The sequence below is a fragment of the Zootoca vivipara genome, chromosome 1, assembly GCF_963506605.1.
Source record: "Zootoca vivipara chromosome 1, rZooViv1.1, whole genome shotgun sequence".
Taxonomy (NCBI): Eukaryota; Metazoa; Chordata; class Lepidosauria; order Squamata; family Lacertidae; genus Zootoca; species Zootoca vivipara.
The window spans coordinates 34,977,206-34,993,208 of NC_083276.1; the positions used below are offsets into that span (position 1 = coordinate 34,977,206).

Below are 16,003 nucleotides of genomic sequence, written 5' to 3' on the forward strand. Positions count from 1 at the left end.
CTAACTGTTGCTAGGCTTTGACTTCAAGCTACAGCCCTCTTATCCATATGCATCAGCTGTATGTGCAAAGATGAGATGGTGCCAACTAGTCACTGTTCTCTTGAATGGGCTTAATGCTGTCAAAGTAACATAATGATCAGCTCAGCATATTGTCCAGGGAGGACAAAACGATGCCAGAACAATGTCCATACAAGTTGACAGAGATGATGTTGCCATGCAAAGACAGGAAAAAACATGTCAAAGTGATGGAGAATTGTTATTAGTCTTTAACTACAATGTTCCACTGTGATGGAGATAAAAAAAAACAAAAAACAGAGGTACTGTCCTTACAAGAACTGCACATGCATTACTCAGTCCAGAAATCCGAAGGAAAATGTCTCATCTGAGATCCAAATGGCACACCATGATGCTATTAGATGGGGAAACCACATGTGCATTAAATGGAAAGCGAAATACAGACCTCCTGGGTCTAAGCAGAAAACCCAAAATATGGCAATTAAATATATGAAAACAATTTGCATGCAATTAACTACAATGGGATTCTCTGTGGTTAATGACTGGAATGCAAAATAATAAATATTGGGATCTAGGGTCAGGGGAGACAGAATATCAGATAAATATTGTTCTCGTTCTTTTCTCTCCCCTTTTCTCCTTAACTTGAAGTGGCTAGAATCAGTTCCTCTTGTGCCTTCACCATTTGCCATTTCTATCTTGTTTTGACCTTTGAAGTATTATATACTTTTTCATACTGCCATTAGCTGTGATACAGTAATACAATGTTCTAGTTACAGGTAGGTAGTCGTGTTGGTCTGGCGTAATCGAAACAAAATTAAAAAATTCATTCCAGATATATGAAGAAGTGTGCATGCACACGAAAGCTCATACCAAGGTGCTACTGGAAGGAATTTTTTTTACAGTAATGCAATGTGAATGCCTGCAAGAAGTAGCATTGGTGCAACTGTTTTGCAGACACTTTCTCTTGCATTATGTATCATGCCAAACTTTCAAACTGAGTTTGGGACTTAAGGAGTTTGGTGTAAAAAGCTACTAAAGGAAGCAAGTGCTGTGCCAGTCCTCATAACCAACTAGTAAAATTGTAAATTGTGGTTGAGTGGATGCTAGTACTGAGAACATGCCAATGGCATCACATTACTCTTTCCTAGAACATTCCCAATTCTCAAATCACATTTCCCATGCCGCTGCCCAATCAACTTTTGGTAGCTTTCCAATGGTGCAGTAAGTGTGAGCTGGTTGGAAGCTAAGCAGATGTTGATGCGAATTGCACAACCTTCTTGAATGAGCACCTAGAGCCATACACCTATCCAATATTCCAGTTATGCAAGGGTGGGAACCATACCTGCCAAATCCCGGACTGCAGAATCCGGGACCAGCAGCCGCGTGACACCGGAAGTTGCGTAGACGCAACTTCCGGTGTCGCTCTGCCCATCTATGGGCACAAAAAATGGCCGCCACTGACACCGGAAGTCGCGCCTACGCACTTCCGGACATGCGTAGACGCGACTTTCGAAGCCGGTGTCGGCCATTTTCGGTGCCCATAGATGGGCAAATCAGGGGGGAAAAATGGCCGCTGGCAGGAGAATATAAGGGAGAATAACGGGAGATGAAGAGATATGGGGGGGGCCGCCGGGAAACGGTATGAAAAAACGGGGGTTTCCCGGGGAAAACGGGGTACTTGGCAGCTATGGTGGGAACCCTTTTCAGTCTGAGGGCCAAATGCTTTTGTGGGCAACCTTCTGGGGGCCGCATACCCCCTGAGTCAAAAAGTGAGTGGGGTGACAGATGTGACTCGTAACTTTGTACAGCAGACTACATTCCGGCCACTCAGAAGCCAGGGGTTTCTACTCTGTCCTCCCCCACCACCAATCTCTCAACCCAGGCAAGCAACCAGAGTTGACACAGTTCAAGGACACATTCCAGCCAGGCTAAAGTATTCCTGAAGGAGCGTCTCCACCCCCATCGTTCTGCCCGTACACTGAGGTCCAGCGTCGAGGTAGGGCCTTCTGGCAATTCCCTCACTGAGAGAAGTGAAGCTACAGGGAACCAGGCAGAGGGCCTTCTCGGTGGTGGCGCCCGCCCTAGGGAATGCCCTCCCACCAGATGTCAAAGAAATAAACAACTATCTGACTTTTAGAAGACATCTGAAGGCAGCCCTGTTTAGGGAAGCTTTTAATATCTGAAGGACTATTGTATTTTAATATTTTGCTGGAAGCTGTCCAGAGTGGCTGGGGAAACCCAGTCAGATGGGCGTTGTATGAATAAATAAATAAATTATTATTATTATTATTATTAGTTGGTGAGGCATGTGGCCTGGGGAGAGGTTATGTGGCCTGGGAAATAGGCATTCCTTTTGAATGTATGAAACTGCATTATACTGCCAAATCATCGGTTCATTTAGCTGCGTACTTTATCTCTGGCAGCAGCTCTCCAAACGCCAGAGAGGGGTCTTGCTCAACCCTGCTACTTTTAATGGCTAGCAACTGTAGCTGGGACTTGCTGAATGGACTCTGCCATTGATTTGTAGCTCCCCACACCTAGCCTTGCTTCCATATTATTATGTTATGTCAGAAGACTCCGAGGGTTGGTAGATAAAATACACTTTGCTAAGGCGCCTGCCTTCCCAAAATTAAACAAAAGGATTTCCCCCTAAAATATAACGCAATTAGATTTAGTATCTGTCTCTTTAAAGAACAACAAAACCACAGTTATTCTCTTGGTCATATGCCTGATATCATACATTCCTAGAAAAGAATCTAAGATGATGTAGTAAGTGTTTTAGTCTTTTTGGAGAGTTTTAAAACTTTGGAATTTATAGCTAAGATGTGCATCATTGGAAATGATTTATTTCTATTGTGCAGAGGGAGCTGGCTTCCTAGCTCCATAAGCATAGCCCCTTCTGGGGCTTTTTCAGGCCGAATAAGGGAAGCAGGAGTGCTGAAACTTGTCCGGGTTAGTTCTTTTCCCTGTATGAAAAATATGTGTCTGTAGATAACCCACAGGAAATTATTGAGCCAAGAATGCTGCCCTCTAGGGGTGGGAAGAGAGAAAAATCCTGTCATGCCAGCTAATTCTTATAAACTAGAAAGGATTTAACAGGCCAAATTGCAGAAAACCTGAAAATGGGAGAATAGCTCAGAAGCATATTACGGATACAAAACAGTCCCATGATAACATGGAAAAGTATCACATGGCAGCTTGGAATTATGCTATGAATATGGGGATAGGAGACAGGGAAGAGCATTTGTTTGTTTGTTTAACAGAATGGGGGTAATGAACATGTCATCCAGATGCTGTTGGATTTCAATTCCCAACTACTGCTGAAGGTCTGTTCTCCTGCTGGCTAAGGAAACATGAGCTGCTGAAATGCATCTGCAGAGTCTCAACACTGGAAGCTTTTCACTAAAGTACATGCTTTTTTGTAAAGCACATGCATGTTTATCTGCTTAAATCAATAGTGGGGAATCACGTCTGGAATCACTTCTGGCTGGAGGGGTGGATCTAGAAATGGCCAACTCTTCATAAGCCACTTTGACAAGTGAGCGGGGCTACTCACTCCTGATATGATATGACATCAGATGATTGAAATTTCCAACTGCCACCATAAAGAAAATTTTTTGGTGCACACTCTAAGTGTTTCAATTATTTGCCAGCTTTAACTTTCTCATGTCTGGTGTCATATGATGTCAGGTGTAGGAAAGGTGGGTGAGGTTCACCCAATAGGGCTGTGGGGGGCAATCTCAGCATCCTGACATAAGAGGATTTCTGGATTTGCACAAAGTCTCTTCAGTTAGCAATGTGCAAATCCTACTTCTGCTCCGAACCAGAATGTCGGGTTGCCCATGAGCCCAATCAGGGCAAAATATTATCCCAGTGTCATTATTGGGATAATATATTCCAGCTGAAATGGCTTAAGAAAGAGACATGAAGTTGCAACTAAGGTCCACAGGTTAGATGAAAGGGGTACAATCCTCCCTAACACCTTGACTGTGTTATACATCCACACACCCACACATAGAGAGAGGAAGGAGTTGCATTACTATTGTTAAATAAAAAAATTCCTTCAGTAGCACCTTAAAGACCAACTAAGTTTTTATTTTGGTATGAGCTTTCGTGTGCATGCACACTTCTTCAGATACACGAAAGCTCATACCAAAATAAAAACTTAGTTGGTCTTTAAGGTGCTACTGAAGGAATTTTTTTATTTTACTTCGACCCAGACCAACACAGCTACCTACCTGTAACCATTACTATTGTTGTTATTGTGTTCATAAATCACAATGCACACAAACATATCTATTCCTCTAATGTGCCAGAGCTGAGCCCTATCCCAGAAAACAAGTTCCAGGACTGAACACTGGCTCCAATCATGGCCTGCTGCATAGGCAAAAAAAAAAGAAAAAAGGAAGTTTCTCTTTTGCAAACATATTTTTAATTCTACTGAAGTTGTGCAAAACATCTTGAAGCACCCCTTGAGAATAGCAGTAACATGCATCCAAAGCGAGAAATGCTTTGCTATTGGCATCCACTCATTAGTGGACATTATTCCACTGACTATTGTTATCATGCAATATTTGTACATGGCTAGAAGACAATGCATTATGCCAGGTTCCAACCTCATTAAAAACCTTTCACCATCGCTCTTGAGCAGCACCATTTCCAAAAGACTACTGCCCAAGAGAAACCAATCTAGGAATACTCAAAGGCAGCACCTGGCACATAACTTTTCGAGACACTTTCCATTGCCACCATTCCTGCCATGAGAAGGCTAGGGAGGCTGCATTTGGACATACCGTAGCTGGAAAAGGACTGCGTGTACTCTCAAAAAACATTTTCATTTGGGCAGAGCTAACAAACCTAATGCAAGATTATTCTTAAAGTATGATAAAAGCTAGAGGTTAGAAACATCTATTTCTTATGGTTAAATCCTTCATTTCTTCCATGATGGAGTGGCATGCACAGGTTCCCAAGTGGCTTCTATTGCTCAGTTCCAGGTCTGACCACAGTTGACAAGTCATGTGCTTGCAGAGTATGTCCTGAAATAGAACTATGTAGGCTACATAGCCAAAAACCAACACCATTTTTAACTGATTTTAAAGTTGTGTTTTTATAATGTTATAGCCCACCCTGAGGCCTTATCTTTAAGCGTGAGGAAGAAATGCAATTACAGTGGTACCTCGCAAGACGAACGCCTCGCACAACGAAAAACTCGCTATACAAAAGTGTCTTGTGATTCTTTGTTGCCTCGCAAGACGAAGTTTTCTATGGCTGCGTCTCGCAAGGCGAAATTTTTTTTGCCGTTTTTTTTCCCGTCTGCCATTTGTTTCCGCAAGACGAAATTTTTTGTAAGGCGGCACGACCCGCGGAATGAATTATTTTCGTCTTGCAAGGTACCACTGTAGTAACAACAGCAGCATGGGAAATTGACCCCTAATTTTCACTGAACTGTTGATAATTAAGCTTACCTGTGAACGGCAGCTCCACAAACGCTGGAAAGGGAGGCGTACGCAACATTCCCATAGACGTAGAATTGCCATATAGGACAGTCCGATGGGCAGAGGACATCTATATTATTTTTTCTGAGATCCAGTCCTCTGGTAAAGCATGAGACAGCTGACAGGACTGCAGAGGAAAATAAAGAGATGGGATATAAAACATAAAGCCTAACAGAAAAACCAGTATTCAATTGGAGCGCAGCCAGTCTACCTCTATGAATACATCATTAAGTGTAAATGCATCTATTTTATTTACTTACGGCATTTGTGCCTCATCCTTTAGCCAAAATGCTCTCAAGAGTGGCTTACAAAAATCATTTCTAAGGCAGCCCGTGCCCTCGACATGACACACAAGGGAAAAGGAGTGGGAGGGAGGAGGGTAAAGCAAGCTCAGGAACAAGTCCTTAAAATGACAGTTCTCAAAGTTATGGCTGATGTCAGTGGCAGTTTTGAAGTACTCTTCACCCCCCCCCCACATCATATCCAAGAGCATGGCAATGTTTAAGCAGATGGAGGACAAGGCAACTCCTTGCCACACAGTTCATTCCTCAGACAGCTGACTTGAGGGCAGCTTAAATGTAACAGCAACATATTGTCTAATAGGCCTCATTTGCATCACTGGGGCACTGACAGCACAGTTCTTTTGTTTCATCATCCCCTTCCCAATTCCTTTACCGCTTAGCAATTATTTGCCTCCTTTGAATTTGAAAACAGAGCATTAGTTAGTTTGTTTATTTGTCACTGGACACATTAGGTATTGGTGAATTTTACCTACCTCAAATTACTGTTTTCAGGACTAGTTTGTATTCACAAGTCAGAACACTGAAGTGCAATGCAATATAATAACACTTATTGTTGTCCACCTAGCCTGCCCTTGCAATGAGAAGCCAGGGTGTTCTCTTTGATGTTAATTTGTCATTTTAACCTCATAGCAGGGCATTAGCGAAATCTTGTATTGGTTTAATCTTCACATAAACCCATGGGGCTTTGGCACTGCTTGCTGCCAGGATTCTCAAAGTTTGTGACAGGCCCTTGGCAGGAAATCCTTTTTTATTAGCCATGTGTTTGCAGACTATTGAAAATGCAGCAGGTCAGTTACTTTCCACTGACTCCCTGGAATTCACGTTAGCATTACTTACTATGAATAACGTTGGTTCCCTGTGCACTAGTAAGACTCTTCATATTCAAAGATGGGAACTGTATTTGTCTACATGTGTGGAATATCTGTGTTGTTTTGGGTTGTGACAATGGCACCAGGTCACTGCAAAGTGGTGTGACATGTTTTCAATTACTTTGTGGCTTTTGATATGTCTTGCTAAGTGGCATACCAAATCATTGGGCTGGGTTATAAATGATCTTGCACTAATTTTCCATTCATTCTTCTATGGTTTAGCAATTCTGTTTCTGTTTTGAATTAATTAAATTCACATTTGGGAATTTCTAGTTTATGTTGATTATACTAGTAAAGGTAAAGGTAAAGGGACCCCTGACCATTAGGTCCAGTCGTGACCGACTCTGGGGTTGCGCGCTCATCTCGCATTATTGGCCGAGGGAGCCGGCGTATAGCTTCCAGGTCATGTGGCCGGCATGACAAAGCCGCTTCTGGCAAACCAGAGCAGCACATGGAAACGCCGTTTACCTTCCCGCTGTAGCGGTTCCTATTTATCTACTTGCATTTTGACATGCTTTCGAACTGCTAGGTTGGCAGGAGCTGGGACCAAGCAACAGGAGCTCACCCCGTCACAGGGATTCGAACCGCCGACCTTCTGATCAGCAAGCCCTAGGCTCAGTGGTTTAACCACAGCGCCACCTGGGTCCCTTGATTGATTATACTAGTACTATAGTGCTATTCTATTTGGTGCAATAATTTGGTGTGGAAATCAGTTTTAGATTTATGAGATCAATTTAAAAATCCAAATTATAGGAGCTACATTTTCACAAGCGACTAAAGGAAATCCAGCATTCAATTTCCTTTTGTGCTTTAAAAAAAGTCTACCCAAATCTAGCTTTGCTATAGTAAATTAGTTTATCATTATGTTTGGTTATTGGGTTATTCATTATGTTATGTCATCTCTTTTTCTTGCAATCTTCTGCATTTTGACTGAAATAAGAGATACAAGACTAAATAATGGTAAAATCTACATTCTTTCACACAGCACAGAAACACACCAGTTTAGTATACCTCATTAATAGAAACAAATTTATTTCTGTTTTATTTCCAGTTTAAAAAATAAATTACAGTGCAATCTCATAAGTGTGTTCAGAAGTTAACTCCAACTTGGACAAGTGACCGTAGAATTGCAGTACTTGTAGAGTGATATAAGTTTTCTCTATTGACCCTATAAAAGAAAAAGAAAGTTAAAAAAAATGTTTATAGGCTTCTTGAAAGTTTCTTGTAAGACATTTGTAAATTACCACCTTGATCCACTGAGGTTGGAGGCAATGTAAAAAGATGCAACTTCTGGGGCTGGATATATGCATCTAGCTCTTGAGGTTGTATGTGAAATTCTTAATGGTAATCATATTCACAGTGACCTTTACATATGATCAGCACAGAATTTTCATAACATCGAGTAGATGTGCAGCATCTAGACATGCACAGATGTGTACAGAGCAGCACAATAAAGCCTACTGCTACATATGCAATTATTGCTGAAAATTGTATTTCAAAAGGTATTTGATACAATAGTTGTGCTATAATTATCCTGGATATCAAAATCAAAGTTAGAATAAACTTTTTGGTCCTGCATCCAGCCCACAGTAGTCACTATGTTGCAGATAATGGTCAATAAGTTCCATGACCATTTCATTATTCTCCACCTTACTGGTTGATTTATTATGGTTTATTGCTATATTTATAGCCATGGCCACCAACCTGAATGCCTTTAAAAGGGAATTCGGCATCGAAGGAGGACAAGGCTATCAGCGCCTTAGTAACCTGTAGCTTGATGACTATATTACCTACAGAATCAGAGGCAGCATGCCTCTGAATACCAATTGCTGGGGATCATGAACAGGAGAGACCTATTTCACTCATGTTCTCATTGCGGATATATTTGTTTATATTAATTTTATTTACATAGTTCTAAAACACACTCTCATATAAAATAGGACAGGGCAACCTAAAAACAATAGAAGTGTAAAAAAAGAAGAAGAAGAAGAGGCAAAGAATATCAGGTTTGAAAGGGTTGTTTGAAGAATACAGTTATTAAAAGACGCCTGAAATTGAACGGGGTTCCCATAAGCACCTGGCTGTCCACTGTGAGAAGCTGATCAGAATTTTGGACTTGACAGGCCTTTGTGCTAACCAAGCAAGACTCCTCTTACGTTATTATGTAAAATAGCCAGATCTCAGACAATAGTGTTCAAGTTATTACCAGAAATATAAAAATTGTTCAAAGAAGGAGTATCATAGACAACTGTTGCTAACACATATCCAATGCAGTGTACTCTCTCCAGAGCCTTATAATAACTTGGCATGGGACAAAGGTTCATAAAGTATATTTTGATTTTAACGGCCAAGGAAGTCATGGCACAAACAGCAGGCCAAATACCTTTTCAATATAATTTTCAGCTCTATTTAAGATACTACTGCTATTATACACAACCTTTTTGTTCTTATTTTGACACATTTGGTCTTTCTTTTCCAATGCGTTCTTCCAGAGTCACTGCCTCTTTTTTAGACTTCATTCTACTTGTATAAAAGGAAAAAGAAAGCATTCTTGAGTTTACATAGCTGCTTTCTCCAGATATCTACAGTACAAGAAACCTTTGTAACAATCTTGCTTAGGTCCTTTATGGGTTTGCCAACTCCTACAACCAATGAGCGTTTCCATTGTCAAAGGTCAAATCCTCATACTTTGCTTACAAAAATACACCAAAAACCTCACTCACCATTTTGGAAAGAGTCCCGTGTTCTCCTTCCAGTGCTGATGGAGCTTAGAAATACACATGGCTTTTTTCATCTCCATTTCTGTTTAATGATATTAATCAATTCTTCACTGGAAATATGAACCTTAATCAAAAGAATTTTCATTTCTTCAGTATCAGCAGATCCATTTATTTTATTTATTGTCTGAATAGTGCCCTTTTAACGGAGGTGTGTAGCTTCTTGGGTTCTCCTGTTCTTCTTAGTAGTAGAATTCCATTTCTTAGGAATATAATTGTGTGAAACACATTTTCCCGTCGCACTTGTTCCAATAATCTTTGCATTGAGTCCAACATAGTAAGCAGCTTTGACCATTATTTATGATTTCTTACAGCCATGAAATATTCAGATGTTCTTAAATGTAAAGTCTATTCAGTTATGCCATTGGGTGCTTCTCCTTATCTCACACAATCTACAGCTATTATTCACACTGGAACATTCTAGGTTTTCATCCTGTCGTAAGTCACTTAGAGGCTTTTTCGTGTAAGGTGACAGATAAATTAAATAATAAATAATAATTAACTGAAAACATGTATTTATTTGATCAATAGTCTTGCACACTTCATCACTGGTGATAAGATTCAAGTGAGAATTTACTCAATGCACAACTTCCTCTATCCCTCTCCAGTAACTTTTCCAGAGCTACTGCTGTGTGTTGCTATTACCTAAATAATCCACAAGGAAATCAATCCTATTGTCATCTAGAAAACCAAATTAACAGGGGGCTTTGGGGGTACCCTATAGTGAACACAATTATTTTCTGCTTGCTATAAAAATGTCAAAAAAGATTCTACTCCTGCTATTTATACATGCCTCTTGGACAATTTCCATATTAACCTTAGACACAAGTAATATTGCAATTTTTAATCCTGAGAAGTTTTGAGTTGTAAATTCACTGTACTGTACAGTAATAGTGGTATTAAACTAAGAGTGCTACAGTAGTCATCTTTAGACTCATAAACATAACTTTTTCCAAGTCACAAATGCAACACCTGGACCACAATAGTTTTGCCACTATGGTAGTTCTGCTCAGAAGAAAAAATAGCAGTACCAGAGAGTAAAACAACAACAAACAACAAGAAGAAGCAAGGAATGAAACAGGTGCTTTAAAAATGAACATTTATTATGACAAACAAGTCCAACACATAGAATCATAGAATTGTAGAGTTGGAAGGGACAACGAAGGTCATCCAGTCCAACCCCCAGCAATGCAGGAATCTTTTTGCACAATGTGGGGTTCAAACTCACTACCCTGAGATTAAGTGTCTCATGTTCTACCAACTGAGCTAGTCACATCTCATTGTTATCAGACAGAAGAGTCCAGCGGAAGGAAAACTAACACAACTGTAAGCATATTTACTCACAAGACCCACAGAGCTCCATAAAATTCACTCTCCAATAAATGTGTGTAGGATTTTCAGTTTAAGCAGACTGCAGTAGTCCAAGCAATTGGAGCAACATGTTGAAATGTTTTGGACTTAGTCTGTTTTCATTTCCCAGAGCACCTGTTTGAGGCCTGCCCTGCCCTTCTAGTTTCTTCACTAGATCTGTGCATGCAGCAGGTTGCGTGCTTTTCTCCTCTCAAATACCCCAACAAGGAAACGAATATGTTTTAAAAATCAGGGAAGTTGCCAAACGCAGTTTCTGATACCACAACTATAAGGGCATGGGTGAGGGAGGGGATATCAGGAATCCATAGTTGCTTTTTAAAACTGCTGACCAATACACCTGCTGTTCTATAGGGTATCACAGTCCCATTAGACTCTGACTTTTTATATAAAAGTGTAAGTATTCATGTTTAGCTTCGAAAAAGATGCAGAAGGACAGAGTTTTGCCTTGCTCTAAACATTCATACACACACTCATATTCATCTATATTTTCGTACCTGATTAAAATATTTGATCATGCATGTTAACAGGGAGGGGCGTTAAGCTATCTTTGCCATTCAGCCCTTAAATAAGAATGTACTTTACCTATCACTAACAAAAGATCAATTTAGGATGAAGGAAAATAAAGCTACAGATTACAGAGATGCATTGACTGATTACATAGCAATTCATCTTTTTTGGATGTAGAACCATGGAATCATAGAATCATAAGGGTTGGAAAGGACCCCAAGGGTCATCTAGTCCAATCCTCTGGAATGCAAGAATAGGAGAACACTAAAAATACATTCCGGAAATCCTAACCATGGACTACAGACAGTTTCTTGCAGGAGAAGGGGGTTGTCTCCCAGGACACATTTCTGCATTGCATCATGTACAGCTTCCACATGCACCTGTTCAAAGACCACCCCAAGCAGCGAACTTATTTGCAACTGAGAAAGGGCACTCACCCGAGCTCTCGTCGGCCTTCGCAGGGCTGGCCAGAAAGACGACACCTGCCATCAAGAGAGGAGAGCGGGGTCGTCAAAGGGAGTCCCGAGGGGGAAAGAAGGCTAATGCTGAGCAGAGGAGGGGGGGCTTGTTGTGAAGAGCCTCTCCCCAGGGGAAATCATGTGCGAAAGCCTCTCTCCGAACCCCAACCCCATCCCAGCTCCGGGATCCAGCACGAGTTAAAAATACCCACCCAGGAAAAGCAGGACCGGAGCCATGGCTGCACCTAGGAAAAGGAGGAGAAGGCACAGAGTCAGCCACGACAGGGTTAATCAGAGCTCTTCTTCACACGCCCCCCCCATCTCCCCACACTGGAGGAGACGGAGGGGAGAACTTCTCTTTGGGTGAGGGGGTGGGTAGCAGCTGCTCTTGGTTCCTGATTGGCGCCAACGGTTAATGGCGACGGGGGGGAGGCAAAACTATTTTACCTTGGGTTCTCGCAACCGGTGGCATGGTCGCGCCCTTTCGAATACGCAGCGCCGGGGAAATTGAGAGAGGCGCAAAGAAGAAGAAAGCGCGCCTCTTAGGCTGGCAGCAAGTAATGTCGGAGAAGGAGCCGGAGGAGAAGCAGCCACGGCCGCAGGGATGTCTGCCTGGACCAGCGCTGCGCGTCGAGGGGACCGCGCGCGCTGGCTTTAAACCCTGCCCAGGCGCATGAGCACTAGTGGGAAGACCTCGGCCGCCTCCTGGGTGGCCTGGGAAGGCGGCTGACCCGCTGGAGTGGGGTGGGGGCGTGGGGAGAGGGAGGGCGCGGAGGAGCCCCGGGTGGGCCGGATCCCTTGGCAGCTGTCGCTTCTGAAGAGGCGGCAGCTGCCGCGCGCGGGAAGCGCCTGAGAAGTGGGCAGGTGCGCTTCTCAGGCTCCACTCTCGTTTCCCGCGCTGCTCGGGAAATTGGGGGGTGGGGGCGCGCCTCGCCTGGCATTCTACTCTCCCCAGCTCTGAAGCAAAGCAGAGCCCCAACATTTGTTTTTCGCGAGGCCGGGGCCGGGGGGGGGGTGTCGCTTGGAGGCCTTAAACCCAGCCAACCTTTCCCGAGGCGGTGGCGCCTTGCCATGTGCCTGGCACGCGGGAGAGCGAGGGACGCCGGCTGAAAGGGCTCCGTCTGTACAAGTCGAATTCCCTTGCGCTCCGTGGACTGATTTCCTTCTGGAGCCGCGAGATAGTGAGCCAGAAAAAAGCGATCCACCTCCAGCCCATTGTTGTCCACTCTGACTGGCAACGTGTTGTAGCTTCGCATTGTGGTGGGCAACTAGCCATGCCGGATTTATGTATAAGTTAATCAAGCTATAGCTTAGGGCCCCACTCTCTGTCCTGTTGTTGTTTAGTTGTGTCGGACTCTTCGTGATCCCATGCACCAGAGCACATCAGGCACTCCCTTGGGGGCCCCAAAAAATTATTAAAAAATTTAAAGAGAAAAAAATCTGGATGTACATTTCCAAAATATAAGATTAAAAACAAATAAAATAAAACCTACATACAGCAACAGTGTTTTGTGTTGTGTAAGCTCCCATGATGTAAATAATGGCTAGCCTGCTCAGTAAAATACTGGTTTGCTCATTTTTGTATATAGGGTGCCTACATTCTGCATGTGCAAATGGCTTTAGATACCTATTAGGTCCATAAATAACCATATAACATATATTCAACACAAAAAAGAGTGACAATTTGTTGTTGACAGTTGGACATATAAAGGGCCCCATTACCTTCAGTAGCCTAGGGCCTCATCAAACCTAAATCCGGTCCTGGCCACTAGGATGGTGTAAAATGTGTCTCCTTTTCCCCCGAAAATGTTTACGGGTAGTCTAATTTTTGACTGAAGAAAATCACCATTTTATAGTTCAAATTGGGGAAAATAAATACAGTAAATGGACAAAAGTACAAAGATTCAGAAAATGTTTAGCGGTATGCGTACCCCTGCGTGCCCCCAGAAAAAAAGCACTGGTCTCATCAAAAGGGTGCCTTCTTGCTCCTCACCTGAGGACACCTTGGTGCTTGCTATAGGAATGCAGACTGCATCATCATCATCATCATTATTCCACCCTTCATCATAAGATCTCAGGGCGGTTCACAGAATAACATATCTGCCTTTACTTAGATGGTCCTGGGTACCAATAATGGTGACTGGATTTTGGTGCTTAAGTAATCAGAAATGCTTAAATAGCATATCTGAGATACCATAACTGCACAGTCTCTCTAGATGTACCCTTCCTGTGATTCTACCCTACATTCATAATTTCTATATTTATTCTAGCTGGTTTGATTTCTGCTTTAAAATCAAGCATGTATTCTTCTAACATCTTATGATATTACTTGTGAATTGCCCCGGAGGAATTTTTTGTTGCTTTAAAAGGCAGCATTAGAAAACACACAACACACACACTCACACACCTCACAGAAAAGAGCCTTTCATGCCTTCAATATACACATGTGTATACATGTGAAAGTATATGTTTTTGTATTTGGAAAGGAAATTAAGAAAAGGGAAATGAAGAAAATAAGAAAGCCTAACAGCTGAGCTCATCCTGAGTTCAAGGGGGTTGGCTCCCAGGTAAGTGAGTATATATAGGATTTTCTTTTTTTTTCCAATAAATTTTTATTGATTTTTCCATTAAATTCTTTACAACAGCTTAATATCTCCAACATTGTATCTTAATCAAATTCTTACAAGTTCAGACTTCCCTCCTCCCTTTGGTAGTAGGTATGGTTCTCTTTAGTTTGCGCATTTTAGAAATATATAGGATTTTCTAAATTTAGTAATAAAACTATATGTAATTGGATTAAATAAATTTATATCGTGCCTTTCCTTCCCAAGGAGCCCAGGGTGAATTGTAGCCTTCATAGCTCTATATTAGTGTTATTGCAACCATCAGGGTATATATTTCCTGGGAGGACAGTTGTATCTCCTGCCTCCATTTGTATGAGAAGAGGTAGTAGTTAATTATAACATTGCAGGATTTTGCCTTTGGGGCCCTTCGCTACCTTCAAGGGCTGCAGATGAAGGTAAATGTGCTGTGTGGTTCCTTTAGGTTAAATTCTGTTGTGTGTCTAAGGTTTTTATCCCCTGCCTCTGAAGAGTCTGGAATATAGATGTAGTGACATTCCAAGCCAGGAAGATTAGGTCAGCAGCCTTGGCCATAAACGGAACTTGGTAATCCACACAAATGTCCTGGTATCAAAACAAAAGTGGTGAATGGACAACCAAATTCTCTGTTTTTGAAGGATGATATTATTTCCTTCCCTGTAGCACAGCACATCTAATTACCAGGATGACATGAGAAATTTGTCCCCTTTTCTGTCCCATTTAATAAAATTTGTTGGCTAAATTGTTGCACCCCTAAGATCCAACGTTTGACATGAGTGGGCTTGGTTTTGAAATATGTACAATGATGCCAGTAAGTAACTTGTTTACAAGATTGCACTTGGAAGTACATTTTGATGAACTAGTGAAAATATAAACACAAATATGACCACTTGTAAAATAAAAAAATGTTGATTTAGAAAACATCCTACAAGACACAAATATTTGCAAATGCATGACCGTATGGTGTATTGTTACATTAGCTAATCTTCCTTGCGTTTGTTTTCCAGACTCCTGGATAAAATTGACTGTTGAATAAGGTACTTGGACTTGCGAAAACCAATTGCTCATTGTGACGTACTAAATCATTGTCTGCAATCTTACTGTCAGATATTTGTGGTTAGGCTCCAGTTAGACTGAGAGCTGGTACGCACCATATTTTTCAGATTATCAAATATTTGTATGACATTAAAAATGGTTTATGTTGAAATAAAAATGAAACAACAGAATCAGTATGAATACATAAATAAATACTGGCATATATATTGGGTTTTTTTGTTTTAATTGGTTTTAATTGAAGATGTGGTTTGTTTGTTTTTTTGTAAAGATGCTTTGAGTTGCCTGTGGCAAGAAAAAGCATCCAATAAATTTAACTAATTAATTAACAACAACAACAAACTGGATATAGTATATTTGCAGTGTATGGTGTATTCATTGTTATAGCTACTTTTAGAAGACAACTGAAGGCGGCCCTGTTTAGGGAAGTTTTTAATGTTTCATGCTGTACTGTTTTTAATATTCGGTTGGTAGCCGCCCCGAGTGCCTGGGGAAACCCAGCCAGATGGGCGGGGTATAAATAATAAATTATTATTATTATTATTATTATTATTAT

At 41.5% G+C, this 16,003-nt stretch overlaps 1 protein-coding gene across 1 annotated transcript in view; it reads right to left on the reverse strand.

Annotated features, from left to right (window-relative positions):
- COCH (cochlin) overlaps positions 1-12,427 on the reverse strand; it is a 33,794-nt gene extending 21,367 nt beyond the window's left edge. Inside the window, exons 1-4 of the mRNA XM_035110152.2 lie at positions 12,242-12,427; positions 12,007-12,039; positions 11,774-11,818; positions 5,481-5,637 (exon numbers count right to left, since the gene is read on the reverse strand). Of these exons, the coding sequence (XP_034966043.1) occupies positions 5,481-5,637; positions 11,774-11,818; positions 12,007-12,039; positions 12,242-12,266 (260 nt within the window). The 5' untranslated portion in view covers positions 12,267-12,427. The remainder of the gene's footprint in view (positions 1-5,480; positions 5,638-11,773; positions 11,819-12,006; positions 12,040-12,241) is intronic.
- Between the last annotated feature and the right edge of the window lie 3,576 nt (positions 12,428-16,003).